The sequence below is a fragment of the Callithrix jacchus genome, chromosome 2 (genome assembly GCF_049354715.1).
Source record: "Callithrix jacchus isolate 240 chromosome 2, calJac240_pri, whole genome shotgun sequence".
Lineage (NCBI taxonomy): Eukaryota > Metazoa > Chordata > Mammalia > Primates > Cebidae > Callithrix > Callithrix jacchus.
The window spans coordinates 74,156,525-74,177,098 of record NC_133503.1 but is presented as its reverse complement, the minus strand read 5'-3'; the positions used below and the strand labels follow the sequence as shown (position 1 = coordinate 74,177,098).

General features: G+C 42.3%; 1 protein-coding gene across 5 annotated transcripts in view; it reads right to left on the bottom strand.

Moving 5' to 3' along the window:
* Positions 1 to 17,485, bottom strand: part of SKP1 (S-phase kinase associated protein 1) — a 28,919-nt gene extending 11,434 nt beyond the window's left edge. For 2 of the 5 annotated variants that reach the window (XM_008991210.5, XM_078364834.1), the window contains exons 1-5: positions 17,373 to 17,485; positions 14,881 to 14,933; positions 14,365 to 14,461; positions 8,476 to 8,549; positions 1,229 to 1,372 (exon numbers count right to left, since the gene is read on the bottom strand). In XM_008991210.5, coding sequence (XP_008989458.1) covers positions 1,229 to 1,372; positions 8,476 to 8,549; positions 14,365 to 14,461 — 315 coding nt within the window. In that variant the 5' untranslated portion in view covers positions 14,881 to 14,933; positions 17,373 to 17,485. Of the gene's footprint in view, positions 1 to 1,228; positions 1,373 to 8,475; positions 8,550 to 14,364; positions 14,462 to 14,880; positions 14,934 to 17,130; positions 17,271 to 17,372 lie in introns of those variants that run through there. The other 3 variants (XM_035290843.3, XM_002744585.7, XM_078364835.1) reach the window with 2 other exon arrangements.
* Between the last annotated feature and the right edge of the window lie 3,089 nt (positions 17,486 to 20,574).

The following is a 20,574-nucleotide window of genomic DNA, read 5'->3' as shown; positions in this document are numbered from 1 at the left end:
TCCATTAAGTTGGTCAATAGTGTTATATCAAGTTATCATGATTTCTGTCTACTTGTTATATTAATTGAGAGAGGTACTGAAAGCTCTATGACTGCAAATTTGTGGACTTCTTTGAGTTCTTCTGGGTTTTGTTTCACTTCTTGAAATTCTTCTAGGCAAATAAACATTTATGATTGTTATGTCTTCTTAAAAAATGGATCCCCTTAACGATACAAAATAATCCCCTTTAACCCTAGTAATATTCTTTGCCTCCACATCTATTTTAACATAGTCACTCCAGCTTTCTTTTGATTCATGTCAGTATAGTTTACCTTCTTTCATTCTTTAAACCTAGGTGTGTCTATTTCCTTAAAGTGGGTTTCTTACAGACAGCATAGCTAATCTTGCTTTTTTGATCTGTTAATTTCTGCCTTTTAACTGTGTTTAGACCATTTACATTTAGTGTGTTACTGATATGTGGATTTAAATATGGCATTACATTTTAATTCAGAGTATTAAAATTCAGTGTCAATGAAGTTAGCAAATTTTAAATCTGTAAGAAGTAATATTTAAAGGCTCTGGAATAGAGCTATTTTATATGTTAAAAAAAACTTACCAGATGCCAGGCATGGTGGCTCATGCCCATAATCCCAGCACTTTGGGAGGCTGAGGCAGGTGGATCACAAGGTCAAGAGATTGAGACCAGCCTGACCAACATGGTGAAACCCCATCTCTACTTAAAAATACAAAAATTAGCTAAGCACGGTGGCACACACCTGTAATCCCAGCTACTTGGGAGGTGGAGTGAACTGCTTAAACCTGGGAGGCAGAGTTTGCAGGGAGCCGAGAACACACCACTGCACTCTAGCCTGGGCGACAGAGCGAGACTCCGTCTCAAAAAAAAACAAGGCCGGGTGCGGTGGCTCACGCCTATAATCCCAGCACTTTGGAAGGCCGAGGTGGGTGGATCACAAGGTCAAGACATAGAGACATTCCTGGCCAACAAGGTGAAACCCCGTCTCTACTAAAAATACAAAAATTAGCTGGGCATGGTGGTGCATGCCTATAGTCCCAGCTACTACGGAGGCTGAGGCAGGAGAACTGCTTGAACCCAGGAGGTGGAGGTTGCGGTGAGCCCAGATCGTGCCATTGCACTCCGGTCTGGGTAACAAGAGCGAAACTCCGTCTCAAAAAAAATAATAATAAATAAATAAATAAAAATTTAAAAAATTAAAACAAAAAAACTTACCAGAATGAGTTCAAAAAGTGTTCCTTGGTCAACTTTCAGGAATTCTTGGTCCCAAACAGGAATATCATCTGTTCGCTTTTCTTTGTTCTCATCATCCTCAGGAGGAGGAGGGTCATCCTTGTGGTGGGTGCACCACTGAATGACCTACAACAACAAGTTGATTCTTCAGTGGCATTTTGTCAAAGGTACTCATTCCACTGCTGGGACAACTTATCTCTATGTTGGGATAATAACTAGCTAGAGGTTGACTTGAGCAATTAACAGCCAAGCTTGAAAAGCAAAAATGAAGCTTGAAGAATCTTTATAACCCTAGAAGGCAGAAGATCTTATTAGATAAAAGCAAGCCATGTAGACAGAGTACCATACTTGACCACATTAAAAAGCTTCTACGCAGCTGGGCGTGGTGGCTCACGCCTATAATCCCAGCACTTTGGGAGGCTGAGGCAGGCGAATCACAAGGTCATAGATGCGACCAGCCTGGCCAACATGGTAGAACCCGTCTCTACTAAAAAAATACAAAAAATTAGCTGGGCATGGTGGCCGGTGTAATTTCAGTTATTCAGAAGGCTGAGGCAGGAGAATCACTTGAACCCAGGAGGCAGAGGTTGCAGTGAGCCAAGACGGCACCACTGCATTCCATCTCAAAAAAAAAAACGTTTCTATGCAAAAAGAAAAGTTAGACAGGACAATGACTGGAGGATATCTCCAAAACGTAGAACAATGATTAGCCTAGAGAATATAAAATATTTTAAAAGTCACTATAGAGAAATGGGTTAAAGATATGTACAGGCAATAAATGAAAACTGAGTAGTCAAATGTAAGGAACACTCAACTTCTTAGAAGCAAAACTAACACTACAGATACTTCTCTAGAATGAAAAAAAATCAAGAAATTGATACTAATTGTTGGACAATAGTGGAAAGGAAACACGAACTCGAGTATAAATTGGTATAACCCATTTTATACTAATCCAGCACTCCTTAGTAAAGCTGAATATGTGCATATACTGTAACCAGGAAATTCCAAATACCCCAGACACATCTGTAAGACTATATGGTGCAACAACAAAACAGCAAAAGCCCCAAAGTTCCCTTAATAAGAGAATAATGACTTCATAAAGTTTCAGGAAGCTGATTACCTACATACCAACATAAAGACCAAAATCAATACTTAAAGTGTTTTAAGTTGTAGAATCTAGGCAGTGGCCGTATAGGTGTCCACTGTGTAATTCTTTCAATTTTTCTGTATGGTTAAAACGTTTTCATAGGAAAATGTTGGAGAAATAAACAATGCTGAGAGAAAATAGTAGAGCCAAGAAATTATATTGCCAGGATACAAAAAAACAAAAAAGAAAGAAATAACAGTTTCAATAAGGCAAAGCCAAGCAAGGGTTTTTTGTTCATTTGTTTTTGAGACAAGGCGTCACTCACTGTGTCACCCAGGCTGGAATGCAGTGCCGTAATCATGGCTCACTCGACCTCCTGTGCTTAAGCAATCCTCCCACCTCAACCTCCCGAGTAGCTGGGGCTACAGGTGCATGCCACCACACCTGGCTCATCTTTTTATTTTGTTTTTGTAGGGATAAGGTTTCATCATGTTGCTCAGGCTGGTTTCAAACTCCTAAACTCAATCAATTCACCCACCTTGCCCTCCCAAAGTGTTGAGATTACAGGTTATGAGCCACCATGCCTAACCAGCAAAGGGTTTTAATGAAACTTCTTAAGCAGTATTCCAATAATATAAAAGGAACAAATGGCAATTAATATTTGCTTATCTGGGCATTTTAAAAACTCTAAAGCTAGGCACAGTAATCCCAGAAATTTGGGAGGCTGAGGCAGGAGGACTGCTGAGTGCCAGAAGTTCAAAACTAGCCTAGGCAATGTAGCAAGACCCCACCTCTACAAAAAAATGATAATAATAATAATAAATAGGCTGATCGAGGAGGCTCACACCTGTAATCCTAGCACTTTGGGAGGGTAAGGTGGGAGAGATGCTTAAGCCCAGAAGTTCGAGACCAGCCTGGGTAACATGGTGAAACCGTCTCTTTAAAAAATACAAAAATGAGCCAGGGGCGGTGGCGTACATCTACGGTCCCAGGTACTCAGAAGGTTGAGAAAAAAGAATCACTTGAGCCCAGGAAGTTGAGGCTGAAGCAAACCATGATTGCGCCACTGCACTCTAGTCTGGGCAAGAGAGAAAGAGATTCTGTCTCAAAAAAAAAAAAAAAAAATTACTACCACTACTAATAAAAAAATAATAAAATTTAAAAATAAAAAACTCTTTAAAGGATATATAAGAAACTAATGCCTGCCTACGTTCACAACGGGTAGCGCCAGTAAAAAAGAAAAACAATAAAAAATGCCACATTACTTTCTGGGGGGAATAGTTTCCCATCAGATAAGAGACAACGATGGGAAATTTTACTGTACACTTTCAGTTTTGGCATCATGTAATTATTATTCAAAATACAATATACATTCAATGCAAACAGGCTTTAAAAAAAAAAAAAAACTTCTTAGCTAGGTGTGGTGGCTCACACCCATAATCCCAGCAATCTGGGAGGCCAAGGGAGACAGATCACTTGAGCCCAGGAGTTCCACACCAGCCTGGGCTACACAGTGAAACTCCACCTCTATAGAAAATACAAAAATTAGCCAGGTGTGGTGGCATGCGCCTGTAGTCCCAGCTACTCAGGAGGCTGGAGTGAGAGGATCACCTGAACCTGGGAGGTAGAGTTGCAATGATCCATGACTGCACCACTGCACTCCAGCCTAGGCAACAGAGTGAGACCCTATCTTAAAAACACAAAACAAAACAAAAAACCAAACACTTCTCATTCTCACAAGTGGCCCTAAATCACCCAGCCCCTTAACTCTGATTTTATCTACTTCCTTCTTGTTTGGTCACTGTGCTCTAGCTTCCACTAAAATCCTTGTCTTTCCTGAAATGGCAGGGCATGCTCTTGTCTTAAGGTCACTGCACTTGCTCCCAAATCCAAGAATCCTTCCCCCGCCACATATTCACATTTCTTTGTTTAAAGATCATCTTCTCAGTAAGGAATCTCCTATCTTTATTTTTAAAATAGCTTACTGTTCACCTACTCACCCTTTTATGTTCCCCGTTCCCTTCTTCATTCTCCATAGCTTTTCCATCTGATATATTTCTAATGTTGTATGTTTCCCCAACCCTTCAGATCATAAACTCCATAAGGATTTTGGGTTCACTGCTATACCCCCAGCTTTTGAATGGCATCTGAATGTACCTGGCATTTGAATGACTACAAGCAAAGATCCTTTTAGAACCATTTTTCATTAGTATAAAATAGAATGTTACTTGTAAGGCATATTCAGAAATCATAAAGAATGAGATCTGGCCAGGCTCGGTGGCTCATGCCTATAATCCCAGCACTTTGGGAGGCTGAGGCAGGTGGATCACAAGGTCAAGAGATCGAGACCATTCCTGGTCAACATGGTGAAACCGTCTCTTACTAAAAATACAAAAAAATTAGCTGGGCATGGTGGCGCACACCTGTAGTTCCAGCTACAAGGGAGGCTGAAGCAGGAGAATTGCTTGAACCCAGGAGGCGGAGGTTGTGGTGAGCCAAGATCGCGCCATTGCACAGCCTGGGTAACAGCAGCGAAACTCCGTCTCAAAAAAAAAAAAAAAAAAAAGAGATCTAACTAGATAAAATAAACCCTCTAAATCATAAAATAAATTAACTAAGATAAGCAAACTGGTAGAAACTTTTTAAAAGAGTTCTTATAAAAAGCCTATTAGAGTCAGGGCACGGTGACTCACACCTGTAATCCGAACACCTTGGGAGGCCGAGGCGGACAAATCATGAGGTTAGAAGTTCAAGACCAGCCTGACCAACATGGCAGAACCCTGTCTCTACTAAAAATACAAAAATTAGCCAGGTGTGGTGGCGCACGCATGTAATCCCAGCTACTCAGGAGGCTGAGGCAGGAGAATCCTTTGAACCCAGGAGGCGGAGTTGCAGTGAGATCGCACCACTGCACTACAGCCTGGGCAACAGAGTGACACTGTCTCCAAAAAAAAAAAAAAAAAAGCCTATTAAATAATACCACTGAATTGTCACTTCAAAATGGTTAAGATGGCCAGGCACAGTGGCTCACGCCTGTAATCCCAGCATTTTGGGAGGCCAAGGCAGGCAGATCACAAGGTCAAGAGATCCAGACCATCCTGGCCAACATGGTGAAATCCCAACTCTATAAAAAATACAAAAAATTGCTGGGCATGGTGGCACATGCCTGTAATCTCAGCTACTTGGGAGACTGAGGCAGGAGAACTGCTTGAACCCAGGAGGTGGAGGCTGCAGTGAACTGAGACTGTGCCACAGCACTTCAGCCTGGGCAACAGAGTGAGACTCTGTTCTCAAAAAAAAAAAAAAAAAAAAAAAAAATGGTTAAGATGATGGCTGGGCATGGTGGCTCACGCCTGTAATACTAGCACTTTGGGAGGCTGAGGTGGGCAGATCACCTGAGGTCAGGAGTTGGAGACCAGCCTGACCAGCATGGAGAAACCCAGTCTCTACTAAAAGTACAAAATTAGCTGGGTATGGTGGTGCACGCCTATAACCACAGCTACTCAGGAGGCTGAGGTAGGAGAATCACTTGAACCCAGGAGGTGGAGGTTTCGGTGAGCCAAGATCATGCCACTGCACTCCAGCCTGGGCAATAAGAGCAAAACTCCATCTCAAAAAAAAAAGAAGAGAAAATGGTTAAGATAGTAACTTTTGTTATGTATATTTGACCACAATTTTTTAAGCCCATTAGACAACATGGATGAACCTTGAAAACATTATGCTAAGTGAAATAAGCCAGATACAAAATGACTAATATTATATGATTCCATATATGATGTGCCCAGAATAGCTAAATTCAGACACCCAAAGTAGAATAATGATTATCTAGGGGACTTGGGGAAGGGAGTGTACAAAAATGCGGAGTTATGATACAGAGTTTCAGTTTGGGATGATAAAGTTCTGAAGATGGTTAGTGGTGACAGCGGCACAACACTTGTGAGTGTAATTAATGTCACTGAATGGTGCACTTTTAAAAACTGAAAATGATAAACGTCATATGTATTTTTACCACTTTTTAAGTCCATTAGGAAAACAGGAAAATGAAAACAGACAATGCAGAAAATGTAAATGGCCAGTAATACACGTAAAAACATTCACACTTTGGGAGATTGAAGCAGGCAGATTGCCTGAGGTCAGGTGTTCAAGACCAGCCTGGCCAACATGGTGCAACCCCATCTCTACAAAAATACAAAACTCAGCTGGGCATGGCAGCAGGCGCCTGTAATCCCAACTACTTGGGAGGCTGAGGCAAGAGAACTGCCTGAACCAGGAAGGCGGAGGTTGTAGTGACCTAATATCACACCACTGTGCTCCAGCCTGGGCAACAGAGTGAGACCCTGTCTCAAAAACAAAAACAAAAAAATTCAGGTTGGCTGAGCATGGTGGCTCATGCCAATAATCCCAGCACCTCTGAAAGGCAGCCAGATAACCTGAGGTTAGGAGTTGGAGACCAGCCTGTCCAACATGGCGAAAACCTGTCTGTACTAAAAATACAAGAATTAGCCGGGCATGGTGGTAGGCATCTGTAATCCTAGCTACTCAGGAGGCTGAGGCAAGAGAATTACTTGAACGTAGAAGACAGAGGCTACAGTGAGCTGACATCACACCACTGCACTCCAATCTGGGCATTAGAGTGAAACTCTGTCTCAAACAAAAACATCTGGGCACAGAGAATCACTTTTTACCCAGTCTAGGGAGAATTAAAAAGACTGGTAATACAATAATCAATGTGGTAAGACTATGGGAAAACATGCAATGCAACTGCATCTCTCAAGTCCTTAAGAAAGCATTAAGTGACCTTTAACAAATCCTGAAAGAAGGGGACAACCGGAGGTGAACATCCCCAGTTCTAAGTCTAGACAGTTTTTGCCCCAATGTGGAAAAAGGCTGCTCTTTATCATCCAATGAAATAACTCACTCTATTACACAGCTGTATGCCCTCAAACACTAAAATCCTATTCAATACGGGGAACTGATTATGCTCAAACACAAGGTAAAGTGATCAATTAAAAAAAAGAACCACAAAAACACATAATTCTTACACTCCTTTTAAGGCACTCTCATTCAGTGAAAAATATTAATATAAAAATTTTATCTTTTTGCTAAGCATGTACTATTGTATTGCAGTAATTTAAATATGCTAATGTACAAGACTAACAATTAAAATATTCATAGGGCCTGGATGAATAAACTTCAACAGATACTCAGAGTCATAATCACACCAAAAGTTAGAGAAAAAACAAAAAAGGATGCTGGCCAGGCACAGTGACTCATGCCTGTAATTCCAGCACTTTGGGAGGCCAAGGCAGGTGGGTCACAAGTTCAGGAGTTTGATACCAGCCTGGCCAACATGGTGAAAACCCGTCTCTACTAAAGATACAAAAAAATTAGCCAAGCATGGCGGCGCATGCCTGCAATCCCAGCTACCCGGGAGGCAGAGGTTGCAGTGAGCCAAGATCACACCATTGCACTCCTGCCTGGGTGAAAGGATGAGACTCCATCTCAAAAAAATTTAAAAAAAAGATGCCATGCATTAACATAGACAAATCACCTTTCGTTATATGAAAAAAAAAAAAAAAAACCCACAGAAATGTATAGTTTGCTACTTTAAGAATGGGGGGGGAACATACTTATTTGTTAATACCTGTATTACAAAATACTAAAAGGATAAATCACTACCTCGAAGGGGACTGGAATAGAGAAGGCAGAAATTGGAACAAAGTGTTATATATTCCTTTTATTTTGACTTTAGCCATTTCAAAAATACAAATCTAAGAAAGGTAGTCATGATTCAATTCCACCATGCTATAGAAGTGGTATCTTTCTAGAAAACTATTTAACAATATCTATCAAAATTTAGGTATATAAGCCATCCTGTGATCCAGATATTCTACAATCTGTGATCCAGATATCCTTCCTAGAGAAGTGTTTGCATAGCTATACGTAGTACAGATGCCCAATCAATGACAATAGTCAACTGTGGCAAAGAAGCAGACATTTCTATGTATTTTAAGAACATACAAACATCACTCAAATTTAAAAGTAATTTTAAGCAATAAATTCTAATATAGATTGTTGAATTACTTATATTAATCAATTAGTATTATATTTTAAGCAGAATAAACTCTTTTAAAGACCTTACCTTTTTTAATATTGCCGCATTAACATTTGGTAGAGGAACTGGGTCATCATCTCCTTCATCATCCATTCCCAAATCTAAGAAAACCAGAAGGCAGTTACTATTTCCTAATTCCATTTTAATACTTATACCAACCAGTCTATGCCTCAAAACAAGAGTCAGCCCCCATATCCATGAGATCCACATCAGTGGATTCAACCAGCCACAGATTAAACATATTGGAAAAAAGGATGACTATGTCTACATTGAACGTGACTTGTTTCCTTATCATTACTCCCTAAAAAATACAACAACTATTCACATAGCGTTTATATTGTATTCGGTATTGTTAAGTAATCTAGAGAGGATTTAAAGTATACGAGATGGGGCCCCATGCAGTGTCTCACGCCTGTAATCCCAGCACTTTGGGAGGCCAAGACAGGCAGATCACAAGTTCAGGAGTTTGAGACCAGTCTGGCCAATATGGTGAAACCCCACCTCTACTAAAAATACAAAAATTAGCAGGGCATGGTGGCTGGCACCTGTAGTCCCAGCTCCTCAGAAGGCTGAAGCAGAACTGCCTGAACCCAGCAGGCAAAGGCTGCAGTGAGCTGAGATTGCGCCACTGCACTCCAGCCTGGTGACAGAAAAAGACTCTGTCTCAAAAAAAAAGTATACAAGATGATGTGCATATGTTATATGCCAATACTATACTGTTTTATTATAAGGGACTTGAGTATTGGTGGATTATGGTATATACAGGGGTGTCCTGAAACCAATCCCCCCATGGATACCAAGAGAGGACTTAAAAGACATGTCTGAAAGAATATAAAAAGGACTTTACTAAGAACAGTTCTCTTAGGAGCATTTAAAAATTGGTGGCTCCTAACGATAGAGTCCATGAGCCACCCAAAACTATGTAAACTTGTGTGAGTAGACCAATAAAGGAATACATAAAAGCTCTTAATTAGAAGGAAAAGTGATTTTGTAAGTTGGGCTTGAATGACTGGGCGGCCATCTGAAAAAAATTAAAGATAGACGCTTTCCTTAATCTTTATTATCAAATTCTCCAGATGAACTGTATTTTAAAAAGTAAAATAATGAAAACTATTAAAGGTAATAAAATCTCAATCTATTCAAATCTGAAACCCACAGATGTGTGTGTATACATACATACATACACACCAGATCATGCAGCCACTGACAAAACAGAAATATGCTTCTATATATACATATATCTCCCAGAAGATATACAAGAAACTGTTAACATTATGTGTAAGGAAGTTAAAGAACATATGTTAAGGGACACAATTATGGGGCTATCAATAATCCAGGCACAAGATGATAGCCTGGACAAGGTTTGAAGCTAAGGAGGTGGTAAAAAATTACCTAATTCTGTCTGTATTTGGAAGTACAGACAATAGAATGTGACAAGAGTCCGTGTACACTAAGGTTTATGGCATGATAAGGATGAAGTTGCCACCAATTGATAAGGGGGCGGCTGTTGAAGGAACTATTATTTTTAGTAAGAGAGGATCAAGAGCTCTAGTTTCATAAATATGAAATATTAGATATCCAAGGGCAGCTGTATATTCAAGTTCAGAAATCAAGATAAGAGATCAGAACTGTAAGAAAGTTTGGGAATTGGTGTATTGATGGTTTATAATACTATGGACTATGATCAACCGAATGAGTGTGTACAGATATAGTGAAGCGGTCCAAGGAGGAACCATAGGGTACTGCAGGCTTTAAAGATCAGAAAACAGAAGGGTGTGAGGTAACTAGTAAGTGGTATCTTGGAAACCAAGTTAAAAGGGGAATGATCAGCTAGGTGTGATGGCTCACACCTATAATCCCAGCACTTTAGGAGGCCAGAGCAGGCAGATCATGAGGTCAGGAGACCGAGACCATCCTGGGTAACATGGTGAAACCCCCGTCTCTACTAAAACTACAAAAAAGTAGCTGGGCGTGGTGGCATGCGCCTATAATCCCAGCTACTCGGGAGGCTGAGGGAGGATAATCACTTGAACCCAGGAGGCGCAGGTTGCAGTGAGCCAAGATTGCGCCACTGCACTCCAGCCTAGGTGACAGAGAGAGACTCCACCTCAAAAACAAACAAAAAAAAAGGAGAATGATCAAGCATCAAATGATGTCAACAAGTCTAGGTAAGAAATGAAAGCAGACAATGCACTTGATGACAGAGTTCACTGAGCTTAACAAGTAGTTCCAGTGGAATGTTAAAGATGAGAGTAGATTCAAAAATAATTCATGTTATCTTGCATGGATGGAGTCACTCATCTCCCCTCTTTTCTCCCTCCCACCAATTCCTATCCCTGATCCTATCTCAGTTTAGAGTAATACTGTAAAATGACAATGTCTCATGTAAAGCTCTATGTGGATCAAGTTGCGTATGTCTTTTCTGAACAAGTATGTAATCTTTTTAATCAGTTGAGAGAAATAAGTTATAAAATGTAAAACACTTTTGTCTGGAGAACTACGATATTAGAGGAAACATAGAGAAGACCAGCTTGTTTAGATCCACATGTAATTTGGAATGAGGCTTAACTCACATTAAAAATAAGGCTTTTATGACTGTAAAGGACCATAAAGCTAATTTTTTATTTTTTGTAGAGACAGGGTCTTGCTATGTTGTCCAGGCTGGTTTTGAACTCCTGGGCTCAAGCAATCCTCTTTAAGTCCTCTAGCATTTAAACTAAGGATATGCAATATTTTTTGTTTTTGGACTAAATGCACAAGTAGCAAGTCATTCCTTTAAGCTATTTAGTTTCAGGGACTTCTGAAAGACACCTGTATCTTGATACTACACCCTGGACCTGAACTAATCGCCTAATCCACATGTAAACGTGCCAAGATTCTCACTTCTGATTGTCCTGTGGATTGAAAGGTTTTATTTTGTTTTCTAAGTCACATAAAACCCATAACCAGAGATACTGCAGAGGGAAAACAAGAAAAGAAATAAGCTGCCAAATTCAAAAGACTCCAGTCCTCAAGAGGCTAGAATCTTATGTAAGCCACTGGTACTTAGGATAAAACCATTCACTTCTGATTCCCAACAGCGATGGAGTAAAAGAATAATTTTATTGTTGCTAACTGCCTATCAGTCTACTTATTTCAGTGATCCGAATTGGCATGCTAAGTTTTCAAGAAGCCCTACATTTTTTAAATTGGCAAATGCTTCTTTGAAGCAGCACAGGACAGATCAGTGTCTCAGGCACCAAGATAAAATAAATAACACTTTCGTTGCCAAAGCAAGTATTTAGGGAGCAATTCTAATCAGTTTCTACATCTTCTTGAAAAAGCCTTACTTACCTGCCTTTTAGGGACACTCGGATTGCTTTTACTTTTTTTTAGTGAGCATAACATACTCCTTCATTCAACAGGCACTTGATGAACAGTCACTGTGGGATGTGCCAAGGGGTTTACAACTTAATAGAAGTGATCTATGTAGGTAAGTTACCAGGATACAGGACTTTAAGGATCACATGATTGGTACCAATTACTGAAGAGAATTCTGAGCTTTTACCAGAAAACAGAAGTCACAGCCCCTGCAATTCAGCTTCTGCCTCTACCACACCTAAGTATCTGCTGCTAGAAGTCCTCTAACTTATTAACTATGAAATTCTAAGGACCAGTCTACAGTATATAAATGTGGCAATCACCCTAGTCACCTAGAAATGCCCTCTTTTCCCTTAGCTTCCACAAATCCTACTCTACTATCCTCTCAAACCCATTTCAGCTCTACCAACTATAATATCACAATTCCATCTCACCCCAACTAAAAACCTTAATTTTACTTTCCCTAGGACATCCTGTCTACTTTACTTCAGAATTATCTCCCCAAACATCCTAATTTTACTACATCTGAAATACCACCTCGGCCAGGTGCAGTGGCTCAGGTCTGTAACCTCAGCACTTTGGGAGGCCAAGGTGGGTAGATCACCTAAGGTCGGGAGTTCGAGACCAGCCTGGCAGTGGTCAGGGAGAAACCCCATCTCTACTAAAAATGCAAAATTAGCCAGGTGTAGCTACTCTGTAATCCCAGCTACTCGGGAGACTGAGGCAGGAGAATCACTTAAACCCAGGAGGTGAAGGTTGAGGTGAACTGAGATCATGCCATTGCACTCTGGCCTGGGAAGCAAAACTCTAGTCCCCCCCCCCCAAAAAAAAAAAAAAAAAAAAAAAGCACCCCACCAGTACTACATACTGCAATCTCTTCCAGATTGAAGAGTAACACTAGCCAAGATGCTCCCACGGTGCCACTTGGCACACAACTTTATCAATGCACTAATTACACCATGTGACAAGTTTGCCTTGTTTGTGTCTGGCCTCCCTCCTGGTTTATAAATTCTTCAAGAGCAAAGGTCATGTCTCACTTACGTTCTTTTCACCAGCATCAATGCTTAGCATATAACCCTCCTCTTTAAGCATTTATAAGCTGCAGATCTTCCCTACACAAAAAACCCTCTGACATTCTTTAGTACATAGTATACTAAAGAACACTCAATACTACTAAGTTTTTTTCATTGATTTGTATCAGCCCACTGGTAATACTAAAAAGAGATCCACATTAACTAGTGAAAGTTTCAAGACCTGTTTTCTAACTTACTTCCTTGTGCTGCACATATAATTCTGTAGCAGTTTCAGAGGAATAACACAGAGAAAACAGAAAGCTTGTTTAAAAAAAAAATTCAGCCGGGTACGGTGGCTCACGCCTGTAATCCCAGCACTTTGAGAGGCTGAGGTAAGCCCATCACGAGGTCAGAAGTTCGAGACCAGCCTAACCAACATGGAGAAACCCTATCTCTACTAAAAATAAAAAATTAGCTGGGTGTGGTGGCACATGCCTGTAATCCCAGCTACTCAGGAGATGAGGTAGGAGAACCACTTGAACTGGGGAGGCAGAGGTTGCAGTGAGCTGTGATCACGCCACTGCACTCTAGCCTGGACAACAAGAGTGAATAGCCTGGACAACAAGAGTGAAACTAGATCTTAAAAAAAAAAAAAAAAAAAAAAAATCAGCTAGATGTGGTGGCACATACCTGTTAGTCCCAGCTACTTGGGAGGCTGAGGAGGGAGGATTGCTTGAGCCCAGAAGGTTGAGGCTGCAGTGAGCCACGATTGTACCACTGCACTCCAGTCTGAACAAGAGTGAGACTCAGTCCCAAATAAAGAAAGAAATAAAATCTACATAGCAATCCACGGAGCTCATTCCCTCCACTGAAATAAGGTGTTCTATTCAGTTACCATTATAGGAAGGTACCTTTTTTCCAAAGGTTTTAATTTCTATCACTAGAGCCTGTGAATCCAAATTTACTTGAACACAAACCAACCATAGCCTAAGGCTTGGCAATGACTTCAACGTTTTTTACCTTATGATTTTATCCATTAAATGAGGGGGAAAAAAAAAAACCTCACTAATTCGGACAATGCAGAAAAGATGACCTGTATCAGAAAAACGTAGTTTATACTATAAAGAAAAAATGTAAATTTGGCTGGGCATGGTGGCTCAAGCCTGTAATCCCAGCACTTTGGGAGGCGGCCAAGGCGGGTCAAGAGATAGAGACCATCCTGGTCAACATGGTGAAACCCTGTCTCTACTAAAAATACAAAAAATTAGCTGGGCATGGTAGCATGAGTAATCCCAGCTACTCAGGAGGCTGAGACAGGAGAATTGCCTGAACCCATGAGGCGGAGGTTGCGGTGAGCTGAGATCGCACCATTGCACTCAAGCCTGGGTAACAAGAGCGAAACTGTCTCAAAAAAAAAAACGTAAATTTTACCTGTTCATACTCTCAAGCACCTTATGACAGCTTGCTGCTCATATAAATTTGATATTCACAAATTATCTCAAACTGCACATTTCCTCCCACCTAGGTTTTCCAATTAACTTACCTTCCAACATGGTCTTGATAGTCACAGATTGTTTGGCAATTTCCACATCAACTTCAAATATCTCTCCATCAGAACTTTGCAATTTAATTGAAGGCATCTAAAAAAGAGTATATTAAATGTAAATTTTGAGAGTTCTACATATTTCATCAACTATAGTCCATCAGAAGCCTTAAACTTGTTGACCATAAAGTTCTAAGGGCCTACAATATATAACCCTGTAAAGCACTGCTGTCAGTAGTTATTCACAGGTTAGCCTGCAAGGATTTCTATGAAATTTTTTCAAACTACTAGGAACAGCAGCTTTTAAGGCCTGCCCCACTGAACTCACTATTGGTATAAATTTAATAAAACATACTTATTTGCTTTCTGCCTGTCTTTCATCTCCCACTGAATACTGAACTAGTCCATTTGAATAGTTAACTGCCACAATTAACCACATGCAAACCTAAGGAAGGTCAGTTGAAAATAAACAAGGCTACCAAATAAAATAGAAATTTCCCCTGCAGTGAGACCTACCTGTGAAAATGAGTTCAGATCCCAAGAGTAGATCAGAATATGCTCATTTATGTCTGAGGCAATGCAAGACCATATACAAAAGAATAAAATAATTTAAAGATAAGCAGATGTGAGTACAATTCCCTAAATCTAGTAGGAAGCTTAAATTCAGGGCCCTTTTTATCTTTCAGTACTGACTGTCTAGGCAACCATCTTTGAAATCTCTCAGCAAGATCTCCATAATAACAACCTATTACTTGCTCTGAAAATGCATGCATTAACTCAGATTAATGATGAGTCATTAGGAAAAAGATACAATCTTACATGAAAAGTTAAGCAATTAATTTCAAAGGACTTAAGTTCTGGCAAAAAAAAAAAAAAGGCATTTATTTATTTATTTTTAAAGAGAAAGAGAAAGGGGGAGAGAGAACAGGAATCTTGCTCTATTGCCCAGGCTGGAATGCAATCTAAAAATAGGTATTAATAACCTCTTTTATGCTTTAAATTTAATTTTATGTTTTAAAATTAAAAGTCCAACAATTTCTTACCATCTTCAAATTCTAAAAAAAAAAAAAGGAAAACATACAAACAACAACAAGAGTATAGCAATACCCGGTACAGCTTAATTCAAGGCCTCTTAAAATTCACATACAACTTTCAAAAGACCCATGCTTCTGAAGTATTCATAATCCGGTGATATCACTATTAACTTATAGCACCTCTGAAGCTTTTTAGGTGTTATGTATTAAAAACTGCATATATTTTCACAAAAGTGTATGATTTGGCTTTTAAAACATACATCACACCCGTTTTATGTTCAAAGACTTATAACCTATTACATCAGTTAAAATATTCATTCAGCTTCTCTGAGACAATTGTCCCCAATCCCAAAGCAGACAGGCTGTTAGGCAAAGGAAGCAAAAAAGTAAAGCATGTTTTAAACCCAGTCACTAAAATACCCTACTCTCACTCATCCATGGTTGGAGAGAATCAGATTTCACTTTGCAGTTCACAGACATGTCTGCTTCTCCATGTTGCTTAGTGCTTGCCAATAATGCAGTTGTCCCGCTCAATGGAGAAGGGCCCAGAGTAGAGGACCCTTCCTGTGACAAGACAATAGGTATCTCCAAAAGAAAATATTTTAACGTGGGCCCAATTTTTAATTACAAAACATTTAAACGTGTAATTTTTATATTACATAGTACTGAAATGAACAGTACAGAACCACGTCTAACAATGAAGTTGGTAAAATTACTCTAAAAGCAAGACAACCGTTTCATATTTCTTTCAAATAACTCAAGATAAGTGCTTAGTCACAGTCAAATTCGTGGATTGGGTTACTCTTAAGGGAGTTGAGATCTTACTAAACAGCAGGTAGGCAATCGGTTAATCTGTAATTCGATGCACTTTGTAATACTAGACTAAACTCAAAGATAAGTTTTGGTGCTAAAGTAAGTGCTAAATTTTTAAGTAATGGATGAAATTCTAATTTGAAATGCTTTCAAAACAATTCCATTCTAAAAAAGAGGCCTAAAGGCTCCTGGCACTTGTAAATAATTCTCCATGGCCAGTATAAAGTGGGTTCTATCACATCATGGGGGGGGGAACCTGCGTTTTAGGTGACCCGAAACTCGGACACCTCTTTTTAGACTGCAGTGGAGGAGACTGTATTGTTCTATGATACAGATACATTCTATTTGACGCTCTGACGAAAAATGCATGCCCCTAAAACCCAAACGTGAAGTTTCCATTAAAAGTGAACCAGAGCAGGTAGACGTCCTATATCTTTAAAAGCCAGACACGTCGAATTTACAGGCTCCTACAAGTCACACCACTATGACGATAGTATCTGCTATCACAACAGTTATTTCAACGACTCCAAGTAGTGGCAACATAACGCGGATAAATATTTAGAAGGAGCAAGTGGCTATGTGCAGAGACCCGGAGCCCGCACACGGCTAGCCAGGACCGGTAGCTAGTGACGCCAGACACGGGAGTGAAAGGATGGGAGCCAGGAACCGGGCGGCCTCAGACCACCACCACCGCTCTCCCTCCCGACGACAACAAAAACCAGACACCGACACACGCCCACGCTCAAGACAGCCAAGGGACCCCCATTCACAACCCCGCCGCCACCCCCGCCCTGGTCCTCAGGACAACAGGCCTAAGGCCAAGGGAGGCCTCCGACCGCAGTCTGGGCCTTGCAATTGAGCTCTGCGGCGGCTGACGCACGGCCGGTGCAGAGAAGGCCCAGCCCGGGCTTCGACTCACACTCAAGGAGCGCCGTGAGGACGCGCGGCCACAGAAGGCCTCGCTGACTAGGGGGCGGGGCGGGTGAATGGGACCCGACTGTGTCTCCTGAAGAACAGGGTCGATACGCGATCCACCCGGCCCGAGTGAAGGCCAGGCCCAGTCACCGCCCGCCGCAGGCAGGCCCAAACCGCAATGGTGAGGCCAACCAGCACGCAATCCGGGCGCCACAACCTTTTCCAGCTCAGCGGGCGACTACTCACGGTGTTCGGTGTTAAGGAGACTGCTGGCCGGAGGCTGACGAGAGCCGCAAGGCCTCCCCGAAGGAAGAGAAAGGCTAGGGACCAAGCCACTACAGAAGCGCGGCGCAGCGTCTGCTTTATAGGAGAGCGCGCAGGCGCTAAGGACCCCGGGGCGCGCGGCGTCACACAGAGGCTGGGCTGGCCACGGACATCGCCTGACTGTAGGCCGGGGATGGCGGGGCGGGCCCAGGCCGGGAGGCGGCGGGCCGAAGGGCTGGGGAGCCGGGGAGCCGGGAGAGCTTTCGCCTTTTCCCAGTCCTGAAAGCGCCGCGCTCTCTCCTCAACTGGGTGCCGAGCTCCAGCTGGCCTAGAAAGGTCTTTCAGGCAGGGGTGCCCTAAGCCAAGTGAAAGACCCTAGTTAAAAAGCGTGGAAAAAACAAAACGGGGCGTGTGCCTACGCCTATGTGTGTGTTCCTGGGAACAACAAAACGGGGCGTGTGCGCGCGCTTGTGTGTTCATTCCTGGAGGGGCTGTGTGTGTGTGTGTGTACGCGCGTGTGTTTATTCCTGAAGTGTATGTGTGTGTGTCCGCGCGGGGGTTTATTCCTGGGGTGGGGGCGCTTGTGTGTGTTTTACTACTGAAGTGATACATCTTCTCCAGCCTTCAATCTTCACAGTAACCTTCCGAGGTGAAATAGTGATAGCTTTTTCGCATCTACAGTGAGGGAACAGGTTCGGAACGGTTAAGTGACAGAGCTAGGATTTGAACCTTTAGACTTAGGTGCTCTTAGCCCTTATTTCCTCCTACTGACTTCTGAAGAGGCTTCCATGCCAAAAATAGCCATCGTTGTAGAGAAACCACAAATTTAGAGAGAAGGCCTCCATCTAGCAATAGGTATCCACTCACTAAACATACTTTGAGCCCTGCATGCGAGGCGTGGTGTTGGGGATTCAGTGAACCAGGCGGCCAGGGCCCAGCCTGGACAGAACTGTTTTGTCTGGGGTGCTCCTAGGAAAGCTATGATGAGGTGAAGCTATGATAGGATGAAGCCAGCTATAAAGGAAAGGGAGTAGTTTGAAAGCCCCAACCCGCCCTGCTCGGGAACATTACCCTCCCCGCCCTAGGAGACTGGGCGCCAGGCTCACCTAGCCATCAGGCACGTGATGGTATCCCTGACAAAAGAAAGACAAAAGATACTTCCACACAGGGCCCCTTGAAGAAACCAGAGACGTACAGTGCCTCTGGGACAGGACGGGGTAGGAAGGCCAAGCAGCTCTTTGAGTTACCAAGTCTTTGTCTACAACCCGTGGTATCCAGTGTCTGCCAGGTGCCACAGCTGATGACAGAAGATGAAAGGCCTGCAGCTCTCAGACTTTTTCTGTGCAGCACAGCCGTGCCCTCAGCAGCTCCAGCTTCAGGCCTCCTAGGCAGGGCCCACTGGAGCCCCTTTGCTCCCCTGCCTATGGCATGCATGGTGGTACCTTATAAACTCTCCTTGAGCATCCTAAGCAGGACTGTGCAGTGTCAGGTCACACAGCTCGCCCAGGGGCCCAGCACAGGGTCTGCCATAAAGGTAGGGATATGTTTTTCCAAATATGTCTGAGAATCTCCTCTATTAGAATCACTAAGAAATGCTCATTTTTAAAACAGATTTTGGGGCCAGGTATGGTGGCTCACTGTGAGCCTGTAATCTCAGCACTTTGGGAGGCCAAGGTGGGTAGATCACTTGATCTCAGGAGTTCGAGACCAGCCTGGGCAACATGGTGAAACCCATCTCTACAAACAAACAGAAATTAACCGGGCATGGTGGTGTGTGCCTGTAGTCCCAGCTACTTCAGAGGTTAAGGTGGGAGGATCACCTGAGCCCAAGAGGCAGAGGTTGTAGTGAACCGAGATGGTGTCACTGCACTCCAGCCTGGGTGACAGAGTGACACCCAGTCTAAAAAAAAAATAAGACGTATTTCATTTGCTTGTATATGATACTATATGCACAGATTGTCTCAGGAAAGATACACAAGAAATTTGTCACCTCAGAGGAAGGGAACTAGGTCACTAAGGGACAGGTGAGAATAAGTTTTCACTTTATACCCCTTTCTACCTTTGGGATATCGATTCACATGAATGTATTATATATTCAAATTTTTTAACTTTAAAAATAAGTTGGCTTAAGTCAAGAAAAATGCAGATTCCTGGGTCCACTTTCAATCTAATAACTCCCCAGGGGCAGGTTTTGCTGCCCTTTAAACAAGTTCTCCAGGTGATCCTCAAGCCCAGAGTAAGTGCATAAACCTCTCTAGTAGGGTCTCAGTGGTGAAGGACTGCCAGGAAGGAGCCAACAGTGTTTGTCGGAAGTGACTGGTTTAGCTCCACAGTTTCTGGATCAACCCTACCTTCCCTCAAATCTTCCACTTGGGAGAGCCAAAGCAGCTGCAGCACTGTGGGACAGGCTGGAAGTGACTCATCTCCAATCACCTATCCATAGTGATCAGCCCAGGTCAGAAAGGACTGGCCACCACAGAGTTCCCTTGGTAGGGCTGGATACATGTGTGAGCGTGAGGGGCAGGGGCACATAGGTTTCCAGAGCTGGCCCTGAGGAAGCTGAGGTTCCACCCTTACTCCAATCACTCCACATGCTCCACACCAAGGGGTAATCAAAACCCCTTGTCCTACAGAGGAAGGAAGGAAAACCAAAGAGCCTTTCCCAGCCATCACTCCAGCCCCAGCCACATATCTGCCATCACAGCCCAGGCAGTGAACCTTAGCCCCATTCCTCAAATGCAAGAACATTTTCTAATTTACAGCTGTTCCCAGCATACTACCTCCAGGGAAACTAAAGGCCTTGGAATCAAATATTCCAGATGGGAAAATTCAGTTTTTATGATGAATTCATTTCCAGAAATGATCTCCCTTTATAAGTCTTCATTTTTCACCTTATATCCCTTTCTACCTTTGGGGTATCAGTTCACATGAATGTATTACACATTCAAATTTTTTAACTTTAAAAGTAAATTGGCTCAAGTCAAGAAAAATGCAGATTCCTGGGTCCACTTTCAATCTAATAACTCCCTGGAGTTATTTGTTGCTCGAAAGCATTCACAGGAGGATTCCTATGAGGAGCAACCCTGTCAGTGAATCTTAAACGGGACTCTGGACTATGCACAGTGGCTCATGCCTGTAGTCTCAGCACTCTTGGGGGCCAAAGCGGGAGATCACGAGGTCAACA